General features: G+C 57.3%; 3 protein-coding genes across 5 annotated transcripts; all 3 read left to right on the top strand.

Moving 5' to 3' along the window:
• Positions 1-150: 150 nt before the first annotated feature.
• JDV02_005932 (uncharacterized protein) lies at positions 151-4,642 on the top strand. 3 transcript variants are annotated; one of them, XM_047987271.1, is made up of 7 exons: positions 151-917; positions 967-1,120; positions 1,261-1,464; positions 1,524-1,677; positions 1,740-1,852; positions 1,913-2,250; positions 2,301-4,642. In XM_047987271.1, the coding sequence occupies exons 1-7, from the start codon at positions 736-738 to the stop codon at positions 3,304-3,306; spliced, it is 2,151 nt and encodes a 716-aa protein (XP_047843255.1). In that variant the 5' UTR covers positions 151-735; the 3' UTR covers positions 3,307-4,642. The 3 variants fall into 3 exon arrangements, with proteins under 3 accessions (XP_047843255.1, XP_047843256.1, XP_047843254.1); XM_047987272.1 differs by having other exon boundaries at positions 151-1,120; XM_047987270.1 differs by lacking the exons at positions 151-917; positions 967-1,120; positions 1,261-1,464 and having other exon boundaries at positions 1,465-1,852; positions 2,301-4,160.
• A 6,984-nt stretch (positions 4,643-11,626) lies between these two features.
• On the top strand, positions 11,627-12,004 carry JDV02_005931 (uncharacterized protein; the record flags this gene model as incomplete). Its single annotated transcript, XM_047987269.1, has 1 exon — positions 11,627-12,004. The coding sequence occupies one exon, from the start codon at positions 11,627-11,629 to the stop codon at positions 12,002-12,004; it is 378 nt and encodes a 125-aa protein (XP_047843253.1).
• A 4,930-nt stretch (positions 12,005-16,934) lies between these two features.
• Positions 16,935-22,553, top strand: BUD5 (Ras guanine nucleotide exchange factor bud5). Its single transcript, XM_047987268.1, has 2 exons — positions 16,935-18,541; positions 18,609-22,553. Exons 1-2 carry the CDS (start codon positions 18,008-18,010, stop codon positions 21,714-21,716), a joined length of 3,642 nt encoding a protein of 1,213 aa, XP_047843252.1. The 5' UTR covers positions 16,935-18,007; the 3' UTR covers positions 21,717-22,553.
• Positions 22,554-24,286: the final 1,733 nt, after the last annotated feature.

Genomic DNA, 24,286 nt, shown 5'->3' with positions numbered 1-24,286 from the left:
CGGCTCCCAGGCGGCAGCTGGCGCTGGCCCTGTGCCGGTATTGACCGGGCCAATCAGCGGCCTGGAATTGCTAAGCTGCAGGAGGCTTTGCTTCTTCTTTGCCGGGATTCAGACGGAATTGAGGCCTGCAGACTAATATTCCAGCATCTACGGGAATCGTGCTTTCCTGCTCTTTATTACTGGTCATGGATTTACCGCACCGAACAGACGCCCATCGCCCTTGGTTCCAGTGTGCTCGGCCGCAATGCTGCTGCTGTAACTGTTGCGACTCCAACTTGACCTACCCTGGAGTACTTCCTCGCTTCCGTGAACAGAAAGAAAGATACCTGCAGATGTGTAGGCGACAGGCTAGAATTGCAGCTTCTGCGAGTGACTTGGGGGTGGTTTGTGAATACTTTCGGCAATATATTGTGTGCATCGGTGGTTATACCTATTCGCTTCCGATCATGCTTTGCCAGAGGCATCATGCGCCTCGAAATGTACCGTACTTCGTACTTCATGTCCCGATGTGACTGTGCATCGAGAACGACAACGTCCCACATCCAAGACTTTGTTTACTTAGACCTGGTCTGGAAGCCATGGAGAGATACCACACAGATTCTCTGAGCCCGCGAACACAGCGTTTGGGCACACTGGACTGCCGCGATTAACGATGATAGGAGCCCAGACTGGAAAGTGACGACAGTGAGACATAACCCTCTTGAACCACCAGCGGGCCCCAAGCGATATGGAACTATGGTTGGGATGGATTTGGTGCCCCTACTATATCACACGCGCCAGGGGGTCACTTCGATGCAAGCCCATGAGTTCGATAGCAATTTGCACGATGTGGTCAAGGTCACAGTTCATATCCGAGATACGCACTGTACAATCACTGCCCCCCCTCAATTACACAGTGTTGGTCTCGTAGTGGCACAGTTTGTCAGGACACTTTGGCCCACCAGTGACAGTCTGACAGTCAGCCAGGCACCACGCGACATCCCACATCGCAAGTGGTGCAGCTCAGGGTCCAGCGCGAGCGTCGCAACCTCATCCCATGGAGGCGTCACCACTCACGCGGCAACCTCCTCCCGAGGTCTTTACTCCAAAGATCGTTGAGCTGTACTCCTCTCTCCTTAAGGTTCGGCCACCATGACCCCTCCCCAACCCCCCTGAACCTCGTGAGCTGACTTCCTACCTCCAAGGTGAGTCGCCTTTGAATGCTGCCGGCGACACCACCCACCCCTCCAACGCCGAACGAGACGCTGAGCACCAGCCCAGGACGATGAATATGTAGAAAAGTCCGAGGGGTTCTGGAGAGAATTTTTCCTCCTGCGGCCCGATCGCGCGACGCTCCGAACCATTCTCGCCGACCTCTCCCCCACCGACGTCCTTCACCTCGAGCCCCAGACGAGGGACCTCTTCGCCCGTGCCATTGACACCGTCAAGACCGGCCAAGGCCGTGCGCCTCTGCATGCCCTCGATGTGCGACCCTTACCCCCGCCGCTTACGGATGATACAGAGACGCTGCTGACACGAGTCAGACCTTGATCATCTACCTCTCCTGCCTCCTATCCAAGAAGTACCCTCACCCGAGCTCCGACATCATCAATATCCTGGCAGGCCTCGACCATATAGACCCAATATTTTCCGATTTTGTAGGGACGCTGGATGGGATCATACGAAATGGCAAAGACTGTGAGTGTCCACGAGGAACGAGATTGCTCGTATATGATGCTGATGGCTCCTTGTGCGAGTAGTGGAACTACGGCATCGCGCAATCGAGGTTATATTGGCCGTCACGGCGGGCGCATACCAGACGACGCTGCTCACCTACATGATCCAGAGAGATCTCTTCCCATCCGTTATGAAGGTACCGGCCACCACAAGGAGGACCCTTGATGTTCTTCAGACTAAGCTGACTGCGTCGTAGTTCATTCAGGAGTCAGAAGTCCCTGGCCAAGTCCTCGAACCATTCACTCTTCTCGGCCTGCTAGCCAATTACAACAAGTTTGAGTTCCAGAACCCGTATCAGTTGCGATTGAACGACTTCGTCAACGAGTCGACCATTCAGAGGATAATCGAATGCGTCGGCTACACGTGCCAGGCCCTGCGAGCCGATTACATTGATATTCAAGACGACCTACCCGAGGGCTGGACCTTCAGCAGTGCCCTTAATATGATCGGGCTCGGCGCCATCGTACCCGGACCAAAGCCCGAGCGAAAACCCGTTCATGACGCAGAAACCGCAAAGCAGATGCTGGCCGCACTGTGAGTGAACTTTCGCGCCTACTTGCTTGGTCGCTACTGACAAGAATCAGGCCAGGCGCGAATGCAGCCATTCTCTTGGCTACGTATGACTTTTGCCACGCGAATAAGTTATTCTGTTTCAATCTTGTCACGATGACGGACGAGAAGACAAAGGAGCGCCCGATTGCCAGCTTCCTCTCACTCACATCCTATCTGCTGCAACACGCCCATCTCTCGAATCGAGCGACATACTACGCTCACCTGAACCTCATGGTGCTTCGACTCGTCGTCGAGGACCCGATCATTTGCAAAAGGATCTGTGGACAGGAGTCCAAGGTTCCTGTGCGCCTCTGCCGGCAGCGACAACCCTTCTTGCCCCTGGTCAAGGGGGAACGAGTCCTTGCTACATGCCTCCTCGACGCCATGATAGACGGCATTAATCATAATCTGAGGCGACGGTTGGATGTAAGCCTATATACACTGTGTGTGGGAATCATACTACGACTGGTATCCTACCTGTCCCGTTCGAGGACCCGCCTCGTGTACCACTGGTCTGAGTTCTTTCGGTCATTGCTGTCACTGATACGCTTCCTCACGACCTATACCGCTGATTTGAAGGACCTACCGCATCTTGAGATCCTCCTCGACCACGTCGTCAACCTCGTCGCGCTGTCACTGTCTGCCGGCGAGGCGTTCTTACCGACGCCTGCCGCATACGACGACCTGTTCTACAAGGTCGTGGAGTCGGGCGACGTGCTCACAAAGTTCAAGGAGAATTACGGCCTCAAGAGCCGCAAGAGCAACTCCATTGACACTTTGATAAGCGTGAGCACGCACTATAAGCAGATGCTTGCCGAGGGAGGGAGCACTGCCAAGAGGAAAAAGCCCAGCAGCCTCACGACGCATGAGGTTACGGAGGTCATTAAGCAGGGCTATGAGACGCTCAGCATTCAAGCCAAGGAGGGGCTTGACACCTGGGATAGGTTTCGAGAGGCGGATGAGAGGACGCTGCTGAAGAAGATGGCCAGGGCGTCCGTCGCAGATGTTCGCGTCATGGTAGAGCGGCAGATTCGATGACCAAGTTGATGGGAAAGGGCCGGCCTAGTCGACACGTGTGTTTGTTCGGTCAACACACCAATCCCTCTGCCTGTGCATCCAGAGAACCCTGCATCCAGAGAAACTAGCGCAACTCCGCTGCTTCCGAAGGGTATGCGGCGCATAACGCTTACGAGCGGAGTTGTCAAGTTAGGTGTTGCCGCCGGCTACGACATGTCCGCAGCTTTGCATCGACTGGAACTGAGGCTCTCAATTTGGAATACTTCGTACGAGCAGACACGTGGCTAGGAACAGTGGGCGAGTCAAGCATGTTCAAGATGCTGCAGGGTATGGCGAGGCTGATGCCGTTGATGCCATCGTCATGCAACGGTCGTGGTGCGTCACACGATGCAACTCGTGGAAACTGGCAACAATACGCAATAGCCTGTACATACAGAACCACCTACGAACTACGCAGCCGCGGCGCTTCACATGTTGAGCACGCGCCCAAGCTTCTCGGAAGGCAATCTCAGCCGAGGGAGCAGCGAGGACTCGCGCGTCGGTTCCGTCGTCAGGCTGCTTGCTGACTCTCGGCCCAACCATGACAATACGTACGTAGAAGAAGGATCGCCAGACGCATGACAACGTCTTTCGAAACAAGAAGCCATGAGTGGTCCGTGGTATGTTCACTCACTTTTCTGCATGACATTGTCTCAGGTCTGAGGCTGGTCAGGCGTGTGTGCGTTGGTGATGCCATGATATGTCGTTACACTTCGCCCGGATGCCACCACCGCACGCTAGGCCCGACGGATCCAGGAGGGGGCTAAGTTAGCCAGGCCAGCCAGCCGGGCAAACAAGTGGGCAATGGGGCGACGACGGGCCAAAGGAGGGGAGAGGGTGAGAGACAGCCCCCCGGGCCGGGGGGGGGGGGAGGGGCCTGCATCTATTCACTGCTGTCTTGTTTCGTGAGCAAGAGGGATCTACACTCGGAGACACCGGGTGCCGCAACGGTGCGGCCGCGGTCGTCGTCTTGTCAGAGCGCCCACGTGTCGGGCGGCGGCGTTGGGCGACGGCAGATGTGTGTCACGTCGTCGGATCTACAGACTGCAAAGCCCGCACAGGGCGTCTCATGAGGCCGAGCTGCGGTTTGGGGAAACTAGGTGTGTGTGTGTGTACGGACAGAGAGTAACAACTTACACAGTAGTGCAGCACTCGCGCGGACGGAAAACGGCGCCTCGACAGCCCTCCAGGGCTAGTAGTAGTAGTAATACGTACGTAGCAAACCGCAGCGAGCAGGTTGTGATAGAGCTATCAAAACCGCTTCGTGCCCCTTTGGTGGTGTGGGCCTGCAGAGCTCCATTCCTTGCGGAGTGCATTGCGCGAGCTTCACATGACGAGCACGAGCTGTCGGGTTAGCCAACGACTGATGCCGCTGGAAGCGCGCGCCCAACAACGGACGGACGGGCTTTTGTTGCAACAGCTCACTCAGGTCGGCTCTCTGCTGTCTGCTGGCGTTTCCGGGGGAAGAAGACAGGGGGAGAGTTGAGCCAACGCCATCAATACTACTAGTGACACAGACCCGGGCGCACTGGCCCTCTCCCCCATAACGGACTTAGCTTAGCTTTCCCCTCTCTCTCTCTCGCGCGCGGCTTGGCCTTGGCTTGGTGCTGCGCATTGCGCAGAGTCGGCGGCGGCGGCGGCGGCGCCTGCATCGTCGTTAGTTTGCCCTCATATGTATCAATAAGTGAAGGTTTTGAGTTGACAGCTGGCAACGGCAACGGCAACGTCAGCTGGGCCCCCTGCCTTGCGCGTACTAAGTTCGTCACTGCGTAAATGCGCTCCATGGCCCTGGAAACCGGTAGATGGTGAAATGGGGTGATGATTGACAGGGAGGAGGAGACTGCATGGCGTCCCAACGGCCTGATGATGAGCATAAAAGACCGCAGCCACGGTCCAACGCCGACTAGTACCCCCCCTGGCCCGGGGAGCAGACCCGGTACTGACGAGGCACCTGCCGGGACATCCCCGCCTCCAGTCGAAGACGACGCCTCGGGGGCGGGCGACGGTGCTGAGGACGGCGCACAGCAAGCCTCATCGGAGGCGCCGCCGAGGCGTTGAGTTGACACCCGAACTGCACGTCAGCTTGGCCATGGTGGGATGCCTGCAAGGCGTCACAGAAGTGGTACTAACTTGGTCGATGGGTGCTCATCTCTGAATATGTCGCGCTCGTCGTCTCGAGTGCGCAACCGCAGCAAGAATGAACCCCTGCGATTCGTCAAGGCACTTACTTGGAAAACATGGCCACCACGTAGTTACGTAGTTACGTGTGTACCTCGTGAAGCATGGCAACAGCCAGGTTTCGAAATGAGAGCTTGCATGGAGGAGCTCCGGGGGACGCAGCCTGGCTGGGACCGGGATGCGCCTGCCTGCGGGCGGCTGTTAAGTTGCCTTGCCCTCTGCATGGCGTGGCGCGATCTCCCGCCCTGCAACGTTCGGCCAACCGTCGGCCAAAGCGACAGCGCAGCCGCAGGGCTTCGCTTTCTGAGGACTGGACTGTGACAGAGGGGAGTGACAAGCGGCTTTGCGCACCGTCCCCGCTGGCCCTCGCTCACCGGACAACTAACGCCAGAACCCCGTGGGTTCCTGGACTGACTGACTGATTGATTACCTCTCTTCGTATTTCGGCACGCACCGTGGGGCGTTGGCGCGCGTGTCTCAGACTGATCTTCTGCACCGGTTTTCGAAGACGAGACAAGACGACAGCCGTTGAAAAAAAAAGTTGCTTGTTCCCCCCCTCCTCCTCTGACAAGTGACAGCAGACAGCCTCGTTGCCACGCGCGCAGCGGCTCGAGTCTTGCATGGACCCTGCGCCGCTGTTTTGGGACCGCCGCTCCTTGCTTCATGCGGAGCGCCGCTGCTCGTTGCACCGGCGCCGCCTCTGTTTCCCGACGGCCTGGACAGCCCTGGCTGCATTAGACTGCTTCGTACGACATTGCCCCCCCTCTCCCCGGTTGCCGCAGAGAGAGGGCTTGCCCGCCAGTGCACCCGGCGGGATGCCTGGCCAAACGGGAAAGTGGGCTTCTTTTCATGTGTCAATGCGAGCAGGCTGCGGGTTGTCACATTGTTGTTGTACATCGCCTTGGAATGGAGGCAGCCGGGTCCTGGCGTCAAGGCCAAGTTCGAACAATGTGCCTTGACGGGGGAAGACTCCTGAGTTGTGCGGCAACCAGAGGGTGCCCCCTCCTCAAGGTCAACAAGAGAGTCTGATGAACAACTTGGCGTGCGCTCCCCGCTGCCAACCTTCGAACAGTGCTGTGGGGCCAGCCAGGATTGCCAGTGCTCTTGGTTACGTTTGTGCGGGCCATGCTCGTCTGCCGACCGACCGTCCGGTGCTGCCTGGTGAACCAGGGAAGTCCTGGCTTCCAGTGTGGTGTGACATCGTCAGGGGATGTCCGCCGTCGTTGGGTTGGCCATGACAAGGTTGCAGTCGGCAGTCCACACAAGTGTTGATGGTACGCAGTGAGACCCCATGACCTGTGTCGAGCGCTGATGCCCGGAGTGATCGACTTCCTGAGTGCCCATCATCACTGCCGTTCCGCTTAGGGAGCAGCAGTCGCTCAAGCAAGGGACCCGGCGCTGTTTCGCAACGTAGGCAGCGATGATGGCCCAGGGTGATTGACAAATTCTTCACCAGATGCAGTCTTTGTGCGGGCTAAATTGAGAGTCAAGGTGAACCACGCGGCCAACGGGTGTGTCTGATGTATCTCACCCACAAGCGCCCGTACCGGGACAAGACCCTGCCTCTCGCAATTCTTGACAATCCAAGCCCAAGAGGGGCAGCCATGAAAGGCTATCACATGGCATCCACGAGTGCCGGGCCCCATATTGATTGGCACAGATCTTGGTCTGGATCGTCAAACAGGCATCAAGGGTCACCTGGGAGACCTGGGTGCTGACGTCGCGCACATTTCGGCTTGTCAATGCCTCGCGCTCACTGCGCTTCCGCGACGGGAGAAAGCAAGACAGCTTCCCCACGGTCATCCCTGACCCCTGTCGCCTCGAAAGTTGCGTGTTTTTGCTTTGCGTCCGATGAAGAGATTAGCACGGACCTCGTCACCTCGCCTCATTAGGGAGAGACCGCCACGCCCGTGAGGATGCTTCCCTGTCGTTGCATTTAAGCGATCGTGCAATAGCGCACAATGTACTCCGGGATCAAATGTTGCTACAACAATGGGGCGCTGCTGCCGGCGCTGAACGGTAATGCATGACGCAAGACTGCAGGAAGCTTGTCCCGCATCACGATGAAAGTTGCCGGCCCATGTCAGACAAGAAAGGACAAGGTGATCGTACCGCGACTTCGACTTGTACCGCATGAGCTTCAGAAGTCCTTCACCGGTGTCTCCGCTATGGGCCAGCCGCCGACATGAGCCGGGCACGCCCGTGCGTGGTCCACAAGTGCATGTATGTACGCATGTAAGAAGTAACGTGCAAGCACCAAGCCCTCTGGCATCCGATCAGGACTCATCTGTCCTCCTCAAGAGGTGGTAACAGATCCCTTCCTATGCTGCCATTCGAGGATACCACATTAGTTCAGAGGCAACCCAACCGGCCATCGCCGACTGTTGTCTCGGCACCCTTGCTTGATTTGGGTAACTCTTTGGCACGTGTTATGATGACAACGTACTGCATATCGGATATAACAACTGGCCTGCCAGTTGTACTATCGATAGTGACTTGCGACCGGGTGGGTGAGTCTGCGACCAGCGCTGTAAAAGCCATGCTATGCCAATAGTCTATTGTTAGGTTCTTGCGGCGCAGTCGACAAGACGATGCCGATCTAGGCACCTGAAGACATGTTTCCCGCCCAAAACCGTTACGTTGACAAATCTGGTCGTGATGGTTGCCTGTCTTGGCCAAGATGGCCACGTGCGGTTGGCGCACAGGGCATCCGGTCGGGCCAAACTCGGCTAGCAGTTGGCGAAATCGGTAATAAATCCGCTTGGTATTGTCGCGGCTTGCTCTAAGTCCGTGTAAGTCACCTAGAAGCTCGTCCTGCACCTCCTGGCTGATGCATGAGAACCCTCAGTGGCGTAACTGTTGGTACGTGCGGATATATAGCCCATGTGGATCATCGGGCCTCTTTCCGAAGTCGTAAGAAAGCTGGCGGGCTGGTCTCGTTGATAGATCCCGTTTACTTGGTATCAAGAACTACGTTAGGCAGGGGTCGGCGGCCCAGAGCGAGGAGAGTCGCCGCTCATAACTAATAGCTAGCCTGGATCTGTGTACTTTTGCTTGCCGGGCGGTGGAAAGTTAGCGTGAGTACAGTCGACGTACTGAAAGCTGTATAGACTTGGAAGCACCAGACCTACTACTAGTGACAGAGACTGCATGTGTGACTTTGGAGGAGGGGAAGAGTTCATGCAGGATCAACCCTTGCCGATACCACCCTTCATATTTGCGGCGTATGGTCTTTGTTGTGCGCTGGAAGTGGTTTCCCAAGCCGAGTACGCATGGCCAATGGGTGCGGCATTGACCGGCACGCCTAATCCCACTGCCCTCCGGAGTTAGTCCCACTGTGTACTGCACCCGAATAGGCAAACCGGATCAATTGAACGCAAGGCGCCTCGAGGCAGTCATGCCTACAATCGCAGCTGGTCTTCGAAGCCATCCTCGCAACGGGTAGCAAGCAATTCTCGTAGCGTAGGCTTCGCGGCGCAGTCTTCGCAGCGTAGTCTTCAATCGCAACGCAGTCTTCAATCGTAGCGCAATCTTCATAGCGCAATCTTCGCAGCGCAATTCAATCGTAGCGCAATCTTCGTAGCGCAGTCTTCGTAGCGTAGTCTTCGTAGTGCTAGTTAAACCTTTCGACGGCAACACCTGGGTACCTTTTATACGGGTCTCGGCGCCCCTCGAACTATATGGCAGCCACTCACAAGCTTAGGAATTCTCAGACGCACCACCTCACCTGCCTAAATTGGTGCAGTACACAGTGGGACTAACTCCGGAGGGCAGTGGGATTAGGCGTGCCGGCATTGACCACCCCCGAGCCCCCGCCATGCAGCTTCCTGATGGTACAGAAAAGATGGAGCTCTGTAAGGCAGACTTCCTTCAGAGAAAACGTCGGTGCTGCTGCCTTCTTCGTACCTGCTGGCTGCACTCTCTCGTGAGGATATTGTGGGTAATAGTCCGTTGTGTACGTCGTGGCGAATCGGCCCCTCCATGCAGGCCCGCCTGCCCGCTCTTCGCCCGCTTCCAGGATGCCGGGAAAGGCACGCCTGTGGTTGGTGGCTTGGCTTGCACGCCAGCGGCATTGGAGGTATCTTCGTGCTAAGGTAGCTCTTCGAGCACCAATAGGTGACATGGCAAGGTTGTGCAATGGTCCTCGCAAGGTAAAGCTTGCCATGCCTCCTAGTCAGAAAAGAACCCCGCCAAAGACTGCAGCGTACAATGCGACTGGGCTCCGACGGCGCTCGTATCTGAGAAACTGCGCTGTTGACTGTTAATTGGGCTCCGTGGACAATGCTTCAACGGCGCGACGACGGGGCAACAGGGCGGTCCGGTTTCTTCGCCACCAACATCTCCGGGGTGGCATTAGCTCCCAACAGCTCAACGAGCATACCTTTTGGGACTGTGAGAGGCACGTGAGATGGCCGCCGCCGTCCGAGATGCCGAAAGTGGTGCAACCGGGCCTCAAATTAGGCACGATTGCAGTGATCACCCTGGTTTCTTGCGTGGAAGACACTCGATATTCCACGCGTACCGACCCAGATATCTGGCTCACAAGCTCAGCCTACGAGCGAGATAGGTCTGGGTACAGGTTTGTCGCGTGTTCGACTGAACAGTCCGCCGTTGAGCGTAAGCATGGCGAGTGTTTCTTCGGCTTCTTTTGGTCTCTTCCGTGATGGGCTGTGCGTGAGCTAGTGGAAAGTCTCGTGTGATGCAGAAATTTCGTCCCCTGGGATAATTGCCGTTGACCGTGACACAGATTCTGCCAAGGTTCGGGAACTTGGGAAATGTGATAGCAGGGGGCCAGAATAGCCTGCAATGTGTGCCGACCGCTGCTCGTCGACAGGGGGCGGGCGCCCCACGATGACGGGCCTGACCCGCACCGCAGCGAATTGCGGAGAGACGGGAGCCTCGGCCGCACCCGCTAAGGGCGCCATTGTCGGCGCGGACCAGGAACAAGTGCAGCGGCGTCGTGTGCGAGCGAGCATGCATTCGAGTCTGCGGAACTTGGTGTGAGCCGCACTGCTGCCGTGGGACGTGCTTGGACCGACGAGACGAGCGTTGAGTGCGTAGCGCGAGAAGGGGCAAGAGCAAAGACGCTGAGGACACAGGATCCGGATTTCCGCCTTTGTCGGCCCAAGTGCTGGATGTCGACGGAGAGAGGCCGACTGCTGTGGCATGACAAGCACCGTGATGACCGGGCACTGGAGCCGTGGGCTTGCGCGGTGTCGCGATTTGGAGCGTCTCGGCGAGGCACAGCCGGGGTACGGAACCGCTCGGGTGATGGGCGAGCAGAACCAGGTCCCCCGATGGAAGGCGGCGATGGAAGCAACAAAGACGGTGATGCGATGGCGGGATGACGCAACGGTAAGATTGATTGATCGATGAAGATTACATGGATGCTGTGACGACGCGGGTGACGGTTGTTCCTTCCCCTTCCGCCAGCCACCACTCTCGCAGCCCTCAGTTGATGGCGGTACCTCCAGGACAGACGGACAGAGCACGGAGAGCCAAGTACACCACCTACAGTACAGTACAGGTACGCACCCTGATGAGCCGGCCGGATCTGCCCCATGCGCACGCGCGGGGCGGGCGCGGGTGACGGAGACTCTGGATGACCACGGCGCCCTGCAACGACGTGACAACACCTGCATGAACCAGGGCCATCTCTGGTTCTCCTGCCATGCTCGCGCGAAGAACACACGGTTCATCCAGTGACGATGCGCATTCGACGGAGTCCGTCAACGACTTCTGGTACTACCACTGCCTTGAGCGCAACAACCCCTGCCAATGCGGGACCCCGGCCCGTGGATTGGCACGTACCAGTCATTGCACGTAAGGTAGTACGAGCCTGCGTTGACGACATCGTCACGGGCGGGCCAAATGTCCGCATCGCACAGCGGCGAGGACATGGCACCGCGCGCCCTCGACCAAGAGCGACGCCGGGCGCCACGACGGCTGCGCTTTCATTTGCCTAGTAATCCTGACGCGATATGATGGTGTCAAACACGCACGCACGCACGCTCGCTCGCCCGTCCGTCCATCCTCCCGTCCGTCCGTTCGAGGGGCTGGTCAGCCTCTTGATCCATGCAATGCCCATCCATGCCCGAGGTGTCCTCTGGTGCTGGGCAGGTCGATGGCCACGATTGATGCCCATCCCCAGGAACGGGGACACGTGTTCCTGCTACGGACCAGGACGTTGTACGTGCAGCCAGACAGTCGCGAGAGGGAGGCAGCGTCAAAGCAAGGGATGCATCGCCCCACGATCAGTCAAATCTGGGGCAATCCCGAAACGCGCTTGGCTCCCGACTTGCTTCTTGCATGTTCAAATGGCCCCGAGCTTGGCGCCCTGTGCGGCTTCGACCCCGCCTTATTGTTTTTGGGAGTGCTTAGCTTGAAATCGCGATTTGCGACGGGACAGGTGCTTGGTCCGATAGAGATGCAGTCTCTCGTCCAGGGCGTGGACGTGTCCAAAAGAGAAAGGCCCGGTGTCTTGGAGAGAAGAGCCTCGTAAGAAATCATGCTGGTGGCCTCAGCCTCAGCCACGGGCTTTTGCTTTTGTGGTTTCACGCACCTCGTCCCGAGGACGGAGTAGTTGTAGTAACTAATGTCAGTGTCCAAATAAGCGCACTAAGCGTGTCTGAAGCCACGTACGAGCGAGTACTAATATTAACACCGCACAGAAAGCGCACCACAACCCATACACTCGGATGTCGCTTGTCTCGGATTAGCCTTGCAGGCACACGGAGCCTGACACGGTTAATGCTCTGCAACCACCACCGGAGAGTTGCCTCCAAGTCATGTAGCCTTGGCCGGCCACTTCTTGATGGTTGTTGCTGAGGCTACACAACAGCGGCAGCTTGCCATTGTTGCTTGCTTATCCGGAACGGTCTGCACGCTGCATGGAAGGTTGCCTGTCGACCTGAGCCTGCGTCGTCCAGGTTTGGAGCCCCGGCTGCATTGTGGCTCGTCAGTGGACCATGTCAGGAACCTGCTAGTAGTCAGCCGACGCATATGTGGGGGTGTGCATCTCCTCAAAGGGCAACCAGGTTCGCTTTCAATCTGGCCGACATACCGCAATGTTGTGACACCCGAGCGAGACAGAGAACTGATGTGGAACGTTGTCGTTCGTCGAACTTGGACCGGCTTTCATATGAGAGCACCCACGGTGCCTCATTCTACGCGGTTCGGTCTCCTAGATTCGAGAGGCTGCCATCGTTGACCTGGATGTTTCTGTCCAAGACCAGGTTCACATGGGGGGCCAATTGTACGTATAGCAATTGCCATCCTTAGCATGCCTCTGCCGCTGGTGGCCACGGCGAGCATGACAAAGATGAGGATGCAAAGGAGTCGGACGCCCTGCCCCGACCTTGGGTATAGGAGGGCTGCTACTTTGGGAGCCGTGTTATGGACCTTGCGTCGCCCTTTCGCGTCGCACCGTTGCACTCCGCCTGTGCTGCCTCGAACCCTCGTTCCTGCATGTGCTGACTGACTGACGCGTGGAGCGTTCACGGTCATATTAGCCCTTGCTGTTATCCATGCGACGCGATGGATTACCACCGCATTACTCCGTGCACGCCTCAGGAGTAAGCAGTACGAAGCGCGGCGCGAAGTGCTCACTGCAGGGCCATGGAAACTGAGCTCGGCTCTCGCCCACAAGTGAAGCTGGCCTCGGTGAAGCCCAGTCCCCCGTATCGTCTGGCATTGCTCCGAGCAGCAGGCTTCAGGATGACACCGTGGTTTCTGAGTTGCGGTGGATTGATAGGAGCATCCGACGCGCAACAGCACGTAGTTCGGGCGGCCAACCTGTTAGCAGTCCACTCCATGGCACCCACTGACCAACAACGTTGCTTCTCTTTTGATGCACCCGAGCGCTGGATTGCATTGGAGCCTGGTGTGGCTCCAAAACCGACTATGCTCACACGGTGACGCATATTGGACTTTCTAACCGAGCATCGCCGGTCCAGGTCAGGTCTCAGATCCCGAAGGTGGGTGCAAGCCTTCCCAATGATTGAAGCCCCATCTCGCGGTCGCGGCGTCCATCCAAGCCACAGCGAATTTGGCTCTCACGCCGTAGCCGCTGTTGCCCGAGAAATGCCAAACAGCCGCAGTGTTTCTGGCTCGCAAGGTGACCCTTAGCAAACCGGACGCCACAGCTGGCGGCTTGCGCGCCGCGTGTGGGTAATCCAGGACCACTCGGTCTTGAGACCAGATACTGACAAGTACATAGTATCATCGACTGGCCAGTTTTGGGAGCTCAATGCTCCTGGCGCGCCACTGACCGGTCTCAGGGGCTTTGATCTTGGTTGGCAAGTTGTAGGGCCGATGTTGGTTTATATTAGTAGTCCATTGTCGACCGAGCCTTGCCTTGCACCGAACCTGCACTCGTACGACAAGGCCGGAGGCTTTCAGGTGGTTGCCCGGGCCGGGAACCCACCCAGAGCGCTATGTCTTCGGACCCCTGGTCAGAGGTGGAGTCATGGCCGTCCAAGACTGAGAAGCACGGATACTACGCCATGTTGCTGCGGGACCGAAAAGAGGGTAGAGCTTCTTCCAGATGGACATCCAGCGGACTGGCAAATACGGCCGCCCAGGGCCGTGATGGGGAGTAATCTATAAGGTTCCATCGCGCGTCGGGAAGAGAGGGGCAACATTGAGGATCTAAGTTAGTACGTGCCGTGACGTCCCTAGGCATTCGAATTCATCGAGAGCTTCGAGCATGTCCGCCAGGGCGACCCCAAAGAAAGGACCAGAACCGGCGGGGCGGAGACAGCGCCTTTGCCCTTGGCGGTGGCGGCGCTTTGTCAGGGGCAGGGGAGAGCCGACCAGGAACCTTCCCGCAGGCGCCGGCTGCGAGTGTGCTTGTCAGCAACCACGACAACAGGGCGGAGAGGACCAAAGGGGCCTGGTTCCAGCCGTTCCGGGGGTTCGAGCTCTCTGCAGTGCGGCGGCGTCGAGGTTGGCGGGCTTGATTGCCGGGTCGGGTGGCGCTGGCTCGGGAGGGGGGGGGAGGAGGGGACCACCCACGGGGATGCAGGATGCAGGTGGACTGCAGCCGGCTCGCGGGCTACAGACCCAGCTCTCATCCTGTCTTCGTGTCTGCGTGTGCGCGTGCGTCTGTGCCTGAGGCCCTTTTGTTGTTGTGCATACGTACTCCGTACAGTAAGGTATATATACGTACTTGCCTACTGGCTCTGGCGGCAGCTCCACTGCGAGACAGGCGTGGTGCGTGTCCACTGGAGGCGGCGCGGGCGCAGCCGCTGGTGCTGCGGCAGGCGCAATCGCATGAAGTCTGGGCGATGGGCACCCGCCCGCCCTGGGCAGCGTCAATGGGTCTCGACGGCACGCACGGGCAGCAATGCCGCCATCACGTCGCTCGGGGCAGGCGGACGCCAGCTCTCCAGCCCATATCCGATAGCTTCCCAAGGAGAGGGTGGCACTCTGGCCTGCAGGCGCCTCTTGGCGTGCGGCCCCTCGGCACTCTGCCGGCGAGAAGCGTCCCATCACGTCGCGCGGCGGCCTGCGGGCGCCCGGGTACAGCTACCTTAGTACAGTTTACAGCTGCGCTGTCCGAGGTGCCCGGGGCATGCCAAAGCCATGCCCGGTCCCCTGGCCTCCACTGTTCTGGGTGCCTGCCATGGTGCCTTCCTCCAAGATGTGTTCCCCCGGCGGGCGTCAAGGTTCATCAATGCTGGTGCCCTTTGCCACCCCCGGCGGGCTTCCCTCGTGAGTGGCACCCCATCCAATTCATTGTTGCTCCCTGATGAGCCCCTGCCCCCGCCGGAGCGTCTGCCTCAGCGCCTCACCTCGAAAACAGCTTCCGTCACCCCCGTTGTTCTGCACCCCCTGTGTCTTGGCTGCATCCCCAATCCCTCCCCACCCAACCCAACCTCGCGTGCAGGCCCTGCCGCCCGGGTTTGTGTGGTGGAGTCATCGACTTGAGGTGCGGCATCAGAGTTCATCGTCTTCGCGAGGCCGGCTACACATCATGACGCGGCATTGGGCGAACAGAGTTCCTCTCGGGCAAGGGCGTCTCCCCGAAGAGGACACATGAAGCCCTGGCATATTGGGGGGGGTTCTGACTTGGGGTTTACGACCGGCGCGATGACAATGGATGATGAGTGGACGGGTGGATGGACGGCACGGCACTTGGACAGATTGGAACCTCTCTTGACTGAGATGCTGCAGGAGCAGCGCCGCTGGATTGGGATGGATGGTCTGGCCAGGGGAAGCCGCCGTCGCTCGCGAGGTCACGGCAACACGCCCACCCCATCCCCGCCACCCGCTCAAGCGGTCGAGACCAGGGACGACCGACACAAAAATTGCTCGGTACTCGTACGTACGTACTATAGTACCCTTCGTGCAAGCATCATATACGACCTCTAGTACCTACCTACCTAGTTTGTAGGTAGTCACGGCAGAGGGAGGCCGGATGGCGAGCAGAACAAGGCGGAGCACGAGCGCACACCTAACATTGGGTTAGCAGCAACAGCACTGCGGACGGACTTAGTTGGGCGTGTACCTCCACGCGTGGTCAGTCAGTACGGGCAGCCGTCAGGTTTGTTGGCCGTGAGTGATCCTGGGCGGGCTACCAGTTGCCCTAGAGAAAGGGCAGCACATTGGCTTGACTACTAAGGTACCTACTAAGTTACCAGGTAGGTAGGTAAGGTACTCCGGTTGAGTCTTGCTGCCCTCATAGCCGCCATCCCGTCGGCGTCATCTGTACGGGCGTCGAACGGGTTCGATGATGCCCGAACCTCCAGGGGCTCCTATTGTGCTACTACTAGTTTATTACCTTATTACTCTGCCACCGAATCGGCACGTCGACGGGATTCAAGTCGACAGCGGCGGCAGGCGGTGACATTGCAGCCGCTCGCCGCCGCACCCCAATCGTCAATTACGACAGAAAGCCAACCAACGAGCGACACCCGTTTTCGCGGCTGGGCTCCGCGCCCGAACGTACATGAGGTACGAAGTAGATGTACAGTAGGCACGAACGAAGCACCTGGCAGGCGACAGAGCTTGGTACCGCAGGGCGTGCCTGCTTTGGCCGCTTGGCCTTGGCCGTGACTGCACTACGCCGACAGAGACGAGGACCCAAGGTAAAGTGCTAACTTAGCTGCTCCGTACACCGTGGAGTGTAGGTTTCGTGCTGTGCTTTGGTCGCCTCGAGTACCGAGGTAGGCATACTACAGTAAGTTAGTACCTTCTGGATGTAAGTAGGTACGTACGTACCTCCAAAGCCTGCCAGGGTACTTCCAGACCTTAGTACCTTGCCTTGCCCCTCGACCTGGCCACCTCCAGACCCGCAAAAAAGACGACAAGACAACAGCGTCACCCTTCCCCTTGTCCGTGCTCCAGCAAGCCCGCTTCTCCTCGACCGGCTCTGTCTCGCCGTTCTCTCCTCCTGTCCCGGATCTCCCTCTTCCTCTTCCTCTCTCTCTCTCTCCTCTTCTCGCGCGCGCATTCCAATACTATACCCTCTCCTTTTCTCCAATTGCACTCACTTCTCCCATCCCCCAGGGTTTGCACTTTTTTGGTCCAGAACTGAGGCCGACGATATCTGGACGCCATTGCAAAAGGTCTCCATTTGTTGTCGCGGCGCCCCAAACACCAAAAGCCCTTTTATAACTACTACTTTCCAGCCCCTGCCTGCCTGTCCTGCCCTGCCCTGCCCTTTTCGCCTCTTGTCGCCTCGCCATCTTGCCTCGGCCTGCTTGCACCGTCTGTCTGGCTGTGACCTCTTCGTCTGGACGGAAACACCGTGTTCTCAAAATTGAACCCGAGGCATCGAGTCCGGAATACGAAGAGCAAGCCCCCTTTCCACACTCTCGGGCCTGTCGTTTTCTCTGCATCGCCTCATCCAACTTTGGCACCCCTCTGCTTCGTCCTTGCCCGTGGGCGAGTCTACTCGAACCACGGCACACCTGCATGTAAGTCGGTCACTCTGTGTGCCCCAATTCCGCGGCTGAGGCCCCTCCCCCTCCCTCCCCCTTTCCAGGTTAGAAGGGGCCCAGCGGCTTGCCCTTGCCTAATGCCCTGCTGTAATGTCGTCCACGCCCCCAGCAGCTGCTTGCACTTATTAGTCCACCCTGCATTCCTCGCCAGGCCCGCCCCATCAGTCTCTGGCTTGCATTCCAGACACGGGTCAACTGCTCCTGCCACAACATCCAGGTCGCGCTCCGGCTGTTACTAATGCCCAGTTTCGCCTCTAGACACACAAGCGTCGCGTCCATCTCACAACTGCCGGCTGCGCTCAATTGCGTCGAGCTCCGCCTCGCTGGCCGCGGCCGTCTTTACATCTCCGGGTCCCCGTCAACGCCAACGAACCCCATCGCAGAACGACTTGTGACGACATCCCCTTGGGACTCCTTTTCCTGCGCTATTTGGATAGTCAAAGCCATTACTTTGGAGCCAGGGCGCGGCTGGCCGTTGCTCTGGGACGCGCCGTCACCGCTAGACCGTGTGGCTACGACCAGATGAGCGTGGTATTCGTCTTCAGGGTTTCGCAGCCGCAATGCTGAGCGACCGATCGTCGCGAACAGTTCTATACGTGGCCCCGCTGGAGATTCCTGAGTCGCAGCCACAGGACGGTGCCAATGGCTCAGGCCACCAAGAACATCAGACGAATCTCTGCTCACAAACCCCTATGACTCCGCCAGAAACACCCAACAGCTCCCAGGAGGACCTGACGCCGGAGCCTCTTGCTCCGCCCGTCTTCCACAACTTCCTCAGGGCCTTCTACCCATTCAACCCTGGCTATGCCTTATCCGACTCAAGTGTCACCTTGCCACTTGAGGAAGGCGATGTTGTCCTCATACACTCTGTACACACCAACGGCTGGGCTGACGGTACTCTCTTGGCGACCGGCGCCAGGGGCTGGTTGCCGACCAACTATTGCGATGCCTACGAACCCGAGGATATGCGCAGCCTCTTAAAGGCGCTGCTCAACTTTTGGGACCTCCTACGGAGCCCATCAGTAAACGACAACGAGATTTTCAGGAACCAGGAGTTCATGAAGGGCATCATAGCTGGAGTTCGATTTCTGTTGGTAGGTTGGCGCCGTGTATCAGGTAGTGCTAGGCCCCTTCTTATCTTGCTGACCGCGATGTGCCCAGGAACGCACGAACTGCCTGAACAGGGAATCCACCATCATTCAGCGCAGTGACGGCCTAAGAAGAAGCCGCAAGTTGATACTTTCGGAACTCTCGTCTTTGGTCAAGACGGCGAAGAGATTACAGGAATGTCAAAGAGGAACGCTTCAGCCACCACAAAATAACAATGACATCGTCGATGAGATGATCCTGAAGGCATTCAAGATCGTAATCAAAGGCGTCCGGTTCCTGGATGTCCTCGAGGAGGAACGAAGGGCTCGCGCACCGCCAGCAGTTACTGTCATGGCCACTGTCGCGGAGGAATCTTACATCCCGCCTACACCTCCTGCCGAGCGCTTGGCCTTTGACGACCAAAGCCAGAGTAACGGCAGCGAGACGACATCTCGCGGGACGGCCGACAGCGTTGTCGGTAGCAGCGTCACCTCGGAACCTGGCATTGCATCACTGCATCCCTGGAATAAGCGCATGTCGTCACTAGGCGCTTCTCAGAGCTCGGCGATCCAAAATCGATGGTCCCAAGGAAGTCTTCAACAGGGCAACCGCCTTTCCACGGGCATGGCGCACAGGGTTTCCCTGGCCGGCCCATCGCCCTTGTCGAGACCCCAGCACTTGGTGTCGGAGCGCCTCAACCGCAGCCATGACAAATTTCTCTCGCATCTCGGATCTTTCATTGGGCGACTACACTTGCAATCACACTCTCAACCGGAACTGGCACTCGCGATCAAGCAATCCGCCACATCAGGCGGCGAGTTACTGGCAGTCATCGACGGTGTTTGCGAGTACAACAGCTCCAGTGCCGCATCGCTCTGTCATGTCAGAGACGCCATGTTGGGGCGGATCCAGATTTTGGTTCACTCTGCACGAGACATCTTGGCTAATGCCGCTACCGAAGTAGCTGATATCATTCTGCCGCAGGACAATGGCATTTTGCTCCTGGCAGCCACCGGCTGTGTGAAAGCTGCTGGAGAGTGTGTCGCAAAGGCCAAAGTCGCGATTGAGAGGGCTGGGGACTTCGAATTCGAGCTGGAAGGCAATACGCTTGGGATGGACCTGACCATCTTGGATATTGCCGTGGACGAGCGAGCGAGGACACCCTCGGCGATGGATCGATCGATTCATCTGATCAGCGTGGCAGAATCGTTCCAGACCTGCGAGTCGACTGCCCAGCCTCAAAAACGACCCACTGCACCCGCTGTTGACAAGCCGCTTCCCCAGGTTCCCAGGATCACCATCCCCGCGGACTCGCACAGCCGCCAAAGTACCTCTCCAGTGTCCTCTCGACCCCCATCTCTCAACGAAGACAATGCTTCCAGTGTTGCATCGTCGGTTTCGTCTATTCGGCCTGTTCTACCGCCCCTTCCTGAGGTCTCTACAACGCCACAACCCCTGGATCGCGATGTGGCCGACATTACAAGAATTGAGTCGGATGCGCATATCTCGCGATTCGATGCCTTGGCGGCCTCCAGCGCGGGTAGTAGTACGACCTACCTCAGTCGGGACTCGGAGACGAGCATGATGTCACAGGCGTCGACACGAGCGACGACGCCGGACCATATTTTGGTGCCTCGTAGCCAGCCCTCGATGTCGGAACTGAGTACGAGCGGCAGCTTCTCTCAGGCCGAAGAGGCGGATGACGTCGAAACGAGACTTCTAGAGAGGACATATGCCCACGAGCTCATGTTCAACAAGGAAGGCCAGGTCACCGGCGGATCACTCCCGGCACTTGTCGAGCGTCTCACCACCCACGAGTCTACGCCCGACGCGGCGTTTGTCTCGACATTCTATCTCACATTCCGACTCTTTTGTACTCCGGTCAGGTTAGCGGAAGCTCTCATCGATCGCTTCGATTACGTTGGCGAATCACCTCACATGTCGGGCCCCGTGCGTTTGAGAGTATACAATGCTTTCAAAGGCTGGCTTGAGTCCCACTGGAAGGAGCAGACTGATCGGGACGCACTGCAGCTTATGATCCCCTTCGCGGAAGGAAAGCTGGCCTCGGTTCTGCCGTCGGCAGGGCGCCGCCTCTCAGAGCTAGCCAAGCGTGTTTCAGGGGAAGGATCCCTAGTACCGCGTCTTGTCTCCTCAATGGGCAAGACAAACACGGCCATCGCTCACTTCATTCCGGCTGACAGCCCATTACCGCAACCTGTCATTTCCAAAAGCCAGCAGAACTTGCTTACGTCCTTCAAAATTGGCAGTGGCATGCCGACAATCCTTGATTTTGATCCCCTCGAGCTGGCACGGCAAATCACTCTGAGGCAGATGGGCATTTTCTGCTCCATCCAGCCGGAAGAACTGCTTGCCTCGCAGTGGATGAAGAACGGCGGTGTAGACGCGCCGCATGTAAAGGCCATGTCAGCTTTGTCGACGGACTTGTCGAATCTCGTTGCGGAGACCATTCTTCAGTACGCCGAGATCAAGAAGCGAGCCGCCGCCATCAAGCAGTGGATCAAAATTGCCCACAAATGCCACGAATTGCATAATTACGACGGGCTTATGGCCATAATTTGCAGCCTGAACAGTAGCACGATCAGCCGCCTTCGCAAAACTTGGGACGCTATTTCTGTCAAGCGAAAGGAGATGTTGCGCACACTACAGGAGATTGTGGAACCGTCCCAGAACAACAAGGTCCTGCGGACGCGACTTCACGATCACGTACCTCCTTGCCTGCCTTTTCTGGGCATGTACCTTACGGATCTGACCTTTGTGGACATTGGCAACCCCGCGACGAAACAAATGTCCCTGGGTACCCAGTCGGAAGAGGACAGCACAGGCGGCCTTACCGTTGTCAACTTTGACAAGCATAGTCGCACTGCCAAGATCATTGGCGAGCTGCAACGGTTCCAGATTCCTTATCGTTTAGTGGAAGTCTCTGACATGCAGGACTGGTTGGCTGCTCAGGTGCGGCGCGTGCGCGAGGGTGACCAAGGAAATGTCCAGGTCACTTACTATCGCAAGAGTCTCCTCCTCGAACCACGCGAGAGCAACCCTCGACGTGAAGCCGAGCCGCCAACCCCTGTTTCATCAGGGGCTGGGAGCTCGCGCACTGACCTATTTGGCTGGATGTCTCGTGACCGAAGCGGACAAACCCCTACACCAGCTCCTGTATAGCCTGAGGAGCTGCTGGTATCCTGCTATCCCCACAACCACATGGCCTTTCCGGCGATAGACGATCGCCTCTCGGCGCTGGATACAACCCCATCTAGCCTCTCTCCTACCCTTTTCTTGGCGCACATATTCATAATCGGCACCTACCTTCGATTTGATACCCGGATTGTTATTGTCCCCCTCCATTTCTTACTCTGCGTTATTGTGTCGCGCCTGGGGCATTTTGTGACTTTACTGGTACCTGGCGAGAAGCCAAATGGTATGGGATCGGATCGGCGTTGGCCTGGGATATTGTGTCTGTATATGGGTTTCCGGAAACGACGGACGCGCGAGCAAGCGTACATGGTGGAGAAAAATATTTTGCTGTCACGAACGGACTTGAGGCCAAGTTATTCTTATACCCAGGGCAGCACAAAAGTTGGTCGACAGTGTTCGGCTTTGAAAGCAAGTTCTTTTTAGATGTAGGATGCGCGGCATATCGGGCGATGACTCTGGGCATTGCGACCCAGAAACACTTGCATGGACGGAGCGGGTCGCATGCTGTAACGAACATGTGGCGCTGTCAAATGGCTGGTTGGAAGCAAGGAAAGAACTGGAAACGCAAGTAGTGGCGTAACCACGAGAGTTTTGCTTTGACGGGTCAAGTCTAGGCTAAGCAAGAAGAGAACACGAAGAGTCTACCGAACGTCTCAGTTTCTGGTTCGAGCGTGAGATAAGCGACTCATTGTGCGATTTGACGGGCACAGCGAACGGGAGTCAAGAACATCTGAAGGAGGCACTCACCAAGCGGTTACGTAGGAACTAGCACGTGGAGTAGGTACGTCGCACCAAGTGAAGGGCAGAGGGAATGCCGCCCCCGCAGCGAGTTCTACGAGAAAAGTGATTGTAGGTAGCGGTAGAGCTTTGTGAGGGCGTAACAATAAACTTCTTATGCCTTGCAGTAGCGTCTGCTTGCTGACGTGCCGTGCCGCCGGGACCTGCATGCAACTCGGTCGGGGGGATCAGCGGCTTGCCGACCAGGCAGAATCCGGCAGAATGCAACGGACAAGCGGACCCAGAGGAGGGGGGGGAGGATGGAGGCCAGGGGGAAAGATGGGAAGAGTTTGCGATGCTGCGAGCGGTGTGCATATGTGTGTGTGCGTGGGGAGTGATGAGGGAGGCGGTATGTGTGTTTGTGAAGGGGACACCAAGATCGGCCTAGCTAGCACGTAGTTGAGGGGGATCCGTTTTCCAACCATTTTACGAAGTACAGACATGCATGCATGCATGAAGGCATCAGGGTCTCTCTCTCTCCACCGACTGGGCGACGACCGTGGGTCTGAAGGGAGAATTGAACTCGTGTGATCGTAAAACGACTTTGACTGGTAAAACTAAAAATCACAAGATCCTCGAGCCTGTTGGCGTCTTTCTGTCGCTCTTGCCACTCACTGTGCTTTCGGCTGGAGGGTGTGGGCAATGTGTAACTAGAGCGGAGGCCGAATGGAAAGTGGTGGTGGCTGGCAGCGAAAGTTTTGGTATGCTGGATGGAAGGTGAGACGAGGAGGATTGTATACTCTGGTGGTCTACGAAGTAGGTATCTACGTTACTGCCCTGGTGCAGTAGTACACTAGAGTGCCTGAATATTGTTCATGAGACTCGAGACTTGCGGGTACTGCACAGAGTCTCCCAACGACAGCTTATTGATGGATTAAGGTAAGGGCCCAGATAGAGGACCAAGAGTCAGGTTTGGGCTTTTGAATTTAGACAATTATGATTTTGCAGCAATGCTAACCAAAACAATGGAGATGCAGGACCTTGGCTATTGTCGATCTGAGTGCCAAGTCGTTGAGAACGAATGGCAAACATAAAGGCACAGAGTAACGGAAAAGCCACAAGCCCTGCTCGCGCATGCGCGTGGCTTGGGAATACAACACCACGAGTGGCAAGGTGCAATGTAGAATGTATCATCACTATAAGGGTCACCAGGCGGGGGATTGCAATATCTAGGCGACTGATTGGAACGGGCGGGGCTTGGGGAGGGAGAGGCGGTTCCGGATACAACAGGATGTAACCTCTCATTATTATAAAACCGTCAAGAGCACTCTGGTCAAGATTTGAAAGCCAAGCCTTTGATGTGGAACGTTTGTGGTGGAGCGAGCAACCTTGACTGGTCGCCGTGTTTTGGCAACAATAAATGCTTGGATGGAGGTGGTGGGCTTGGTGGATCGTGAGGGGAAGCAGTTTGGGGATGCGGGGGTATGGGGAATCGGCCGGCACGTCGACACATGGCACCTTATGGGATGACTTTAATGCGACAACAGATGTGCATGTCCAAATGTTCAGAGGATGGCGCAAGTGCCAAGGAGAGGAAGGAGGGTGAGCGTTGCATCGCCGGCCCTCGCGTCTAGAGGCAGCCGCCTCGATCTCTCCCGTCTGGACACTCGCCCGCAACTGCGCAGTCATTGTGCATGTCTCGAGCGGACTGAGAGCTGTTCTCGACGCCTTGGCAAAAGCCATGAAACGGGCTAGATTCGAGCACAAGACAGAGCAGAGCGAATCCCTCAGAAGACAGGCTGCGCATCGTGACCCATATC

This window comes from Purpureocillium takamizusanense, chromosome 5 (assembly GCF_022605165.1).
Source record: "Purpureocillium takamizusanense chromosome 5, complete sequence".
NCBI lineage: Eukaryota > Fungi > Ascomycota > Sordariomycetes > Hypocreales > Ophiocordycipitaceae > Purpureocillium > Purpureocillium takamizusanense.
The sequence above is the reverse complement of the archived record's forward strand: the minus strand, read 5'-3'. Positions and strand labels throughout refer to the sequence as shown.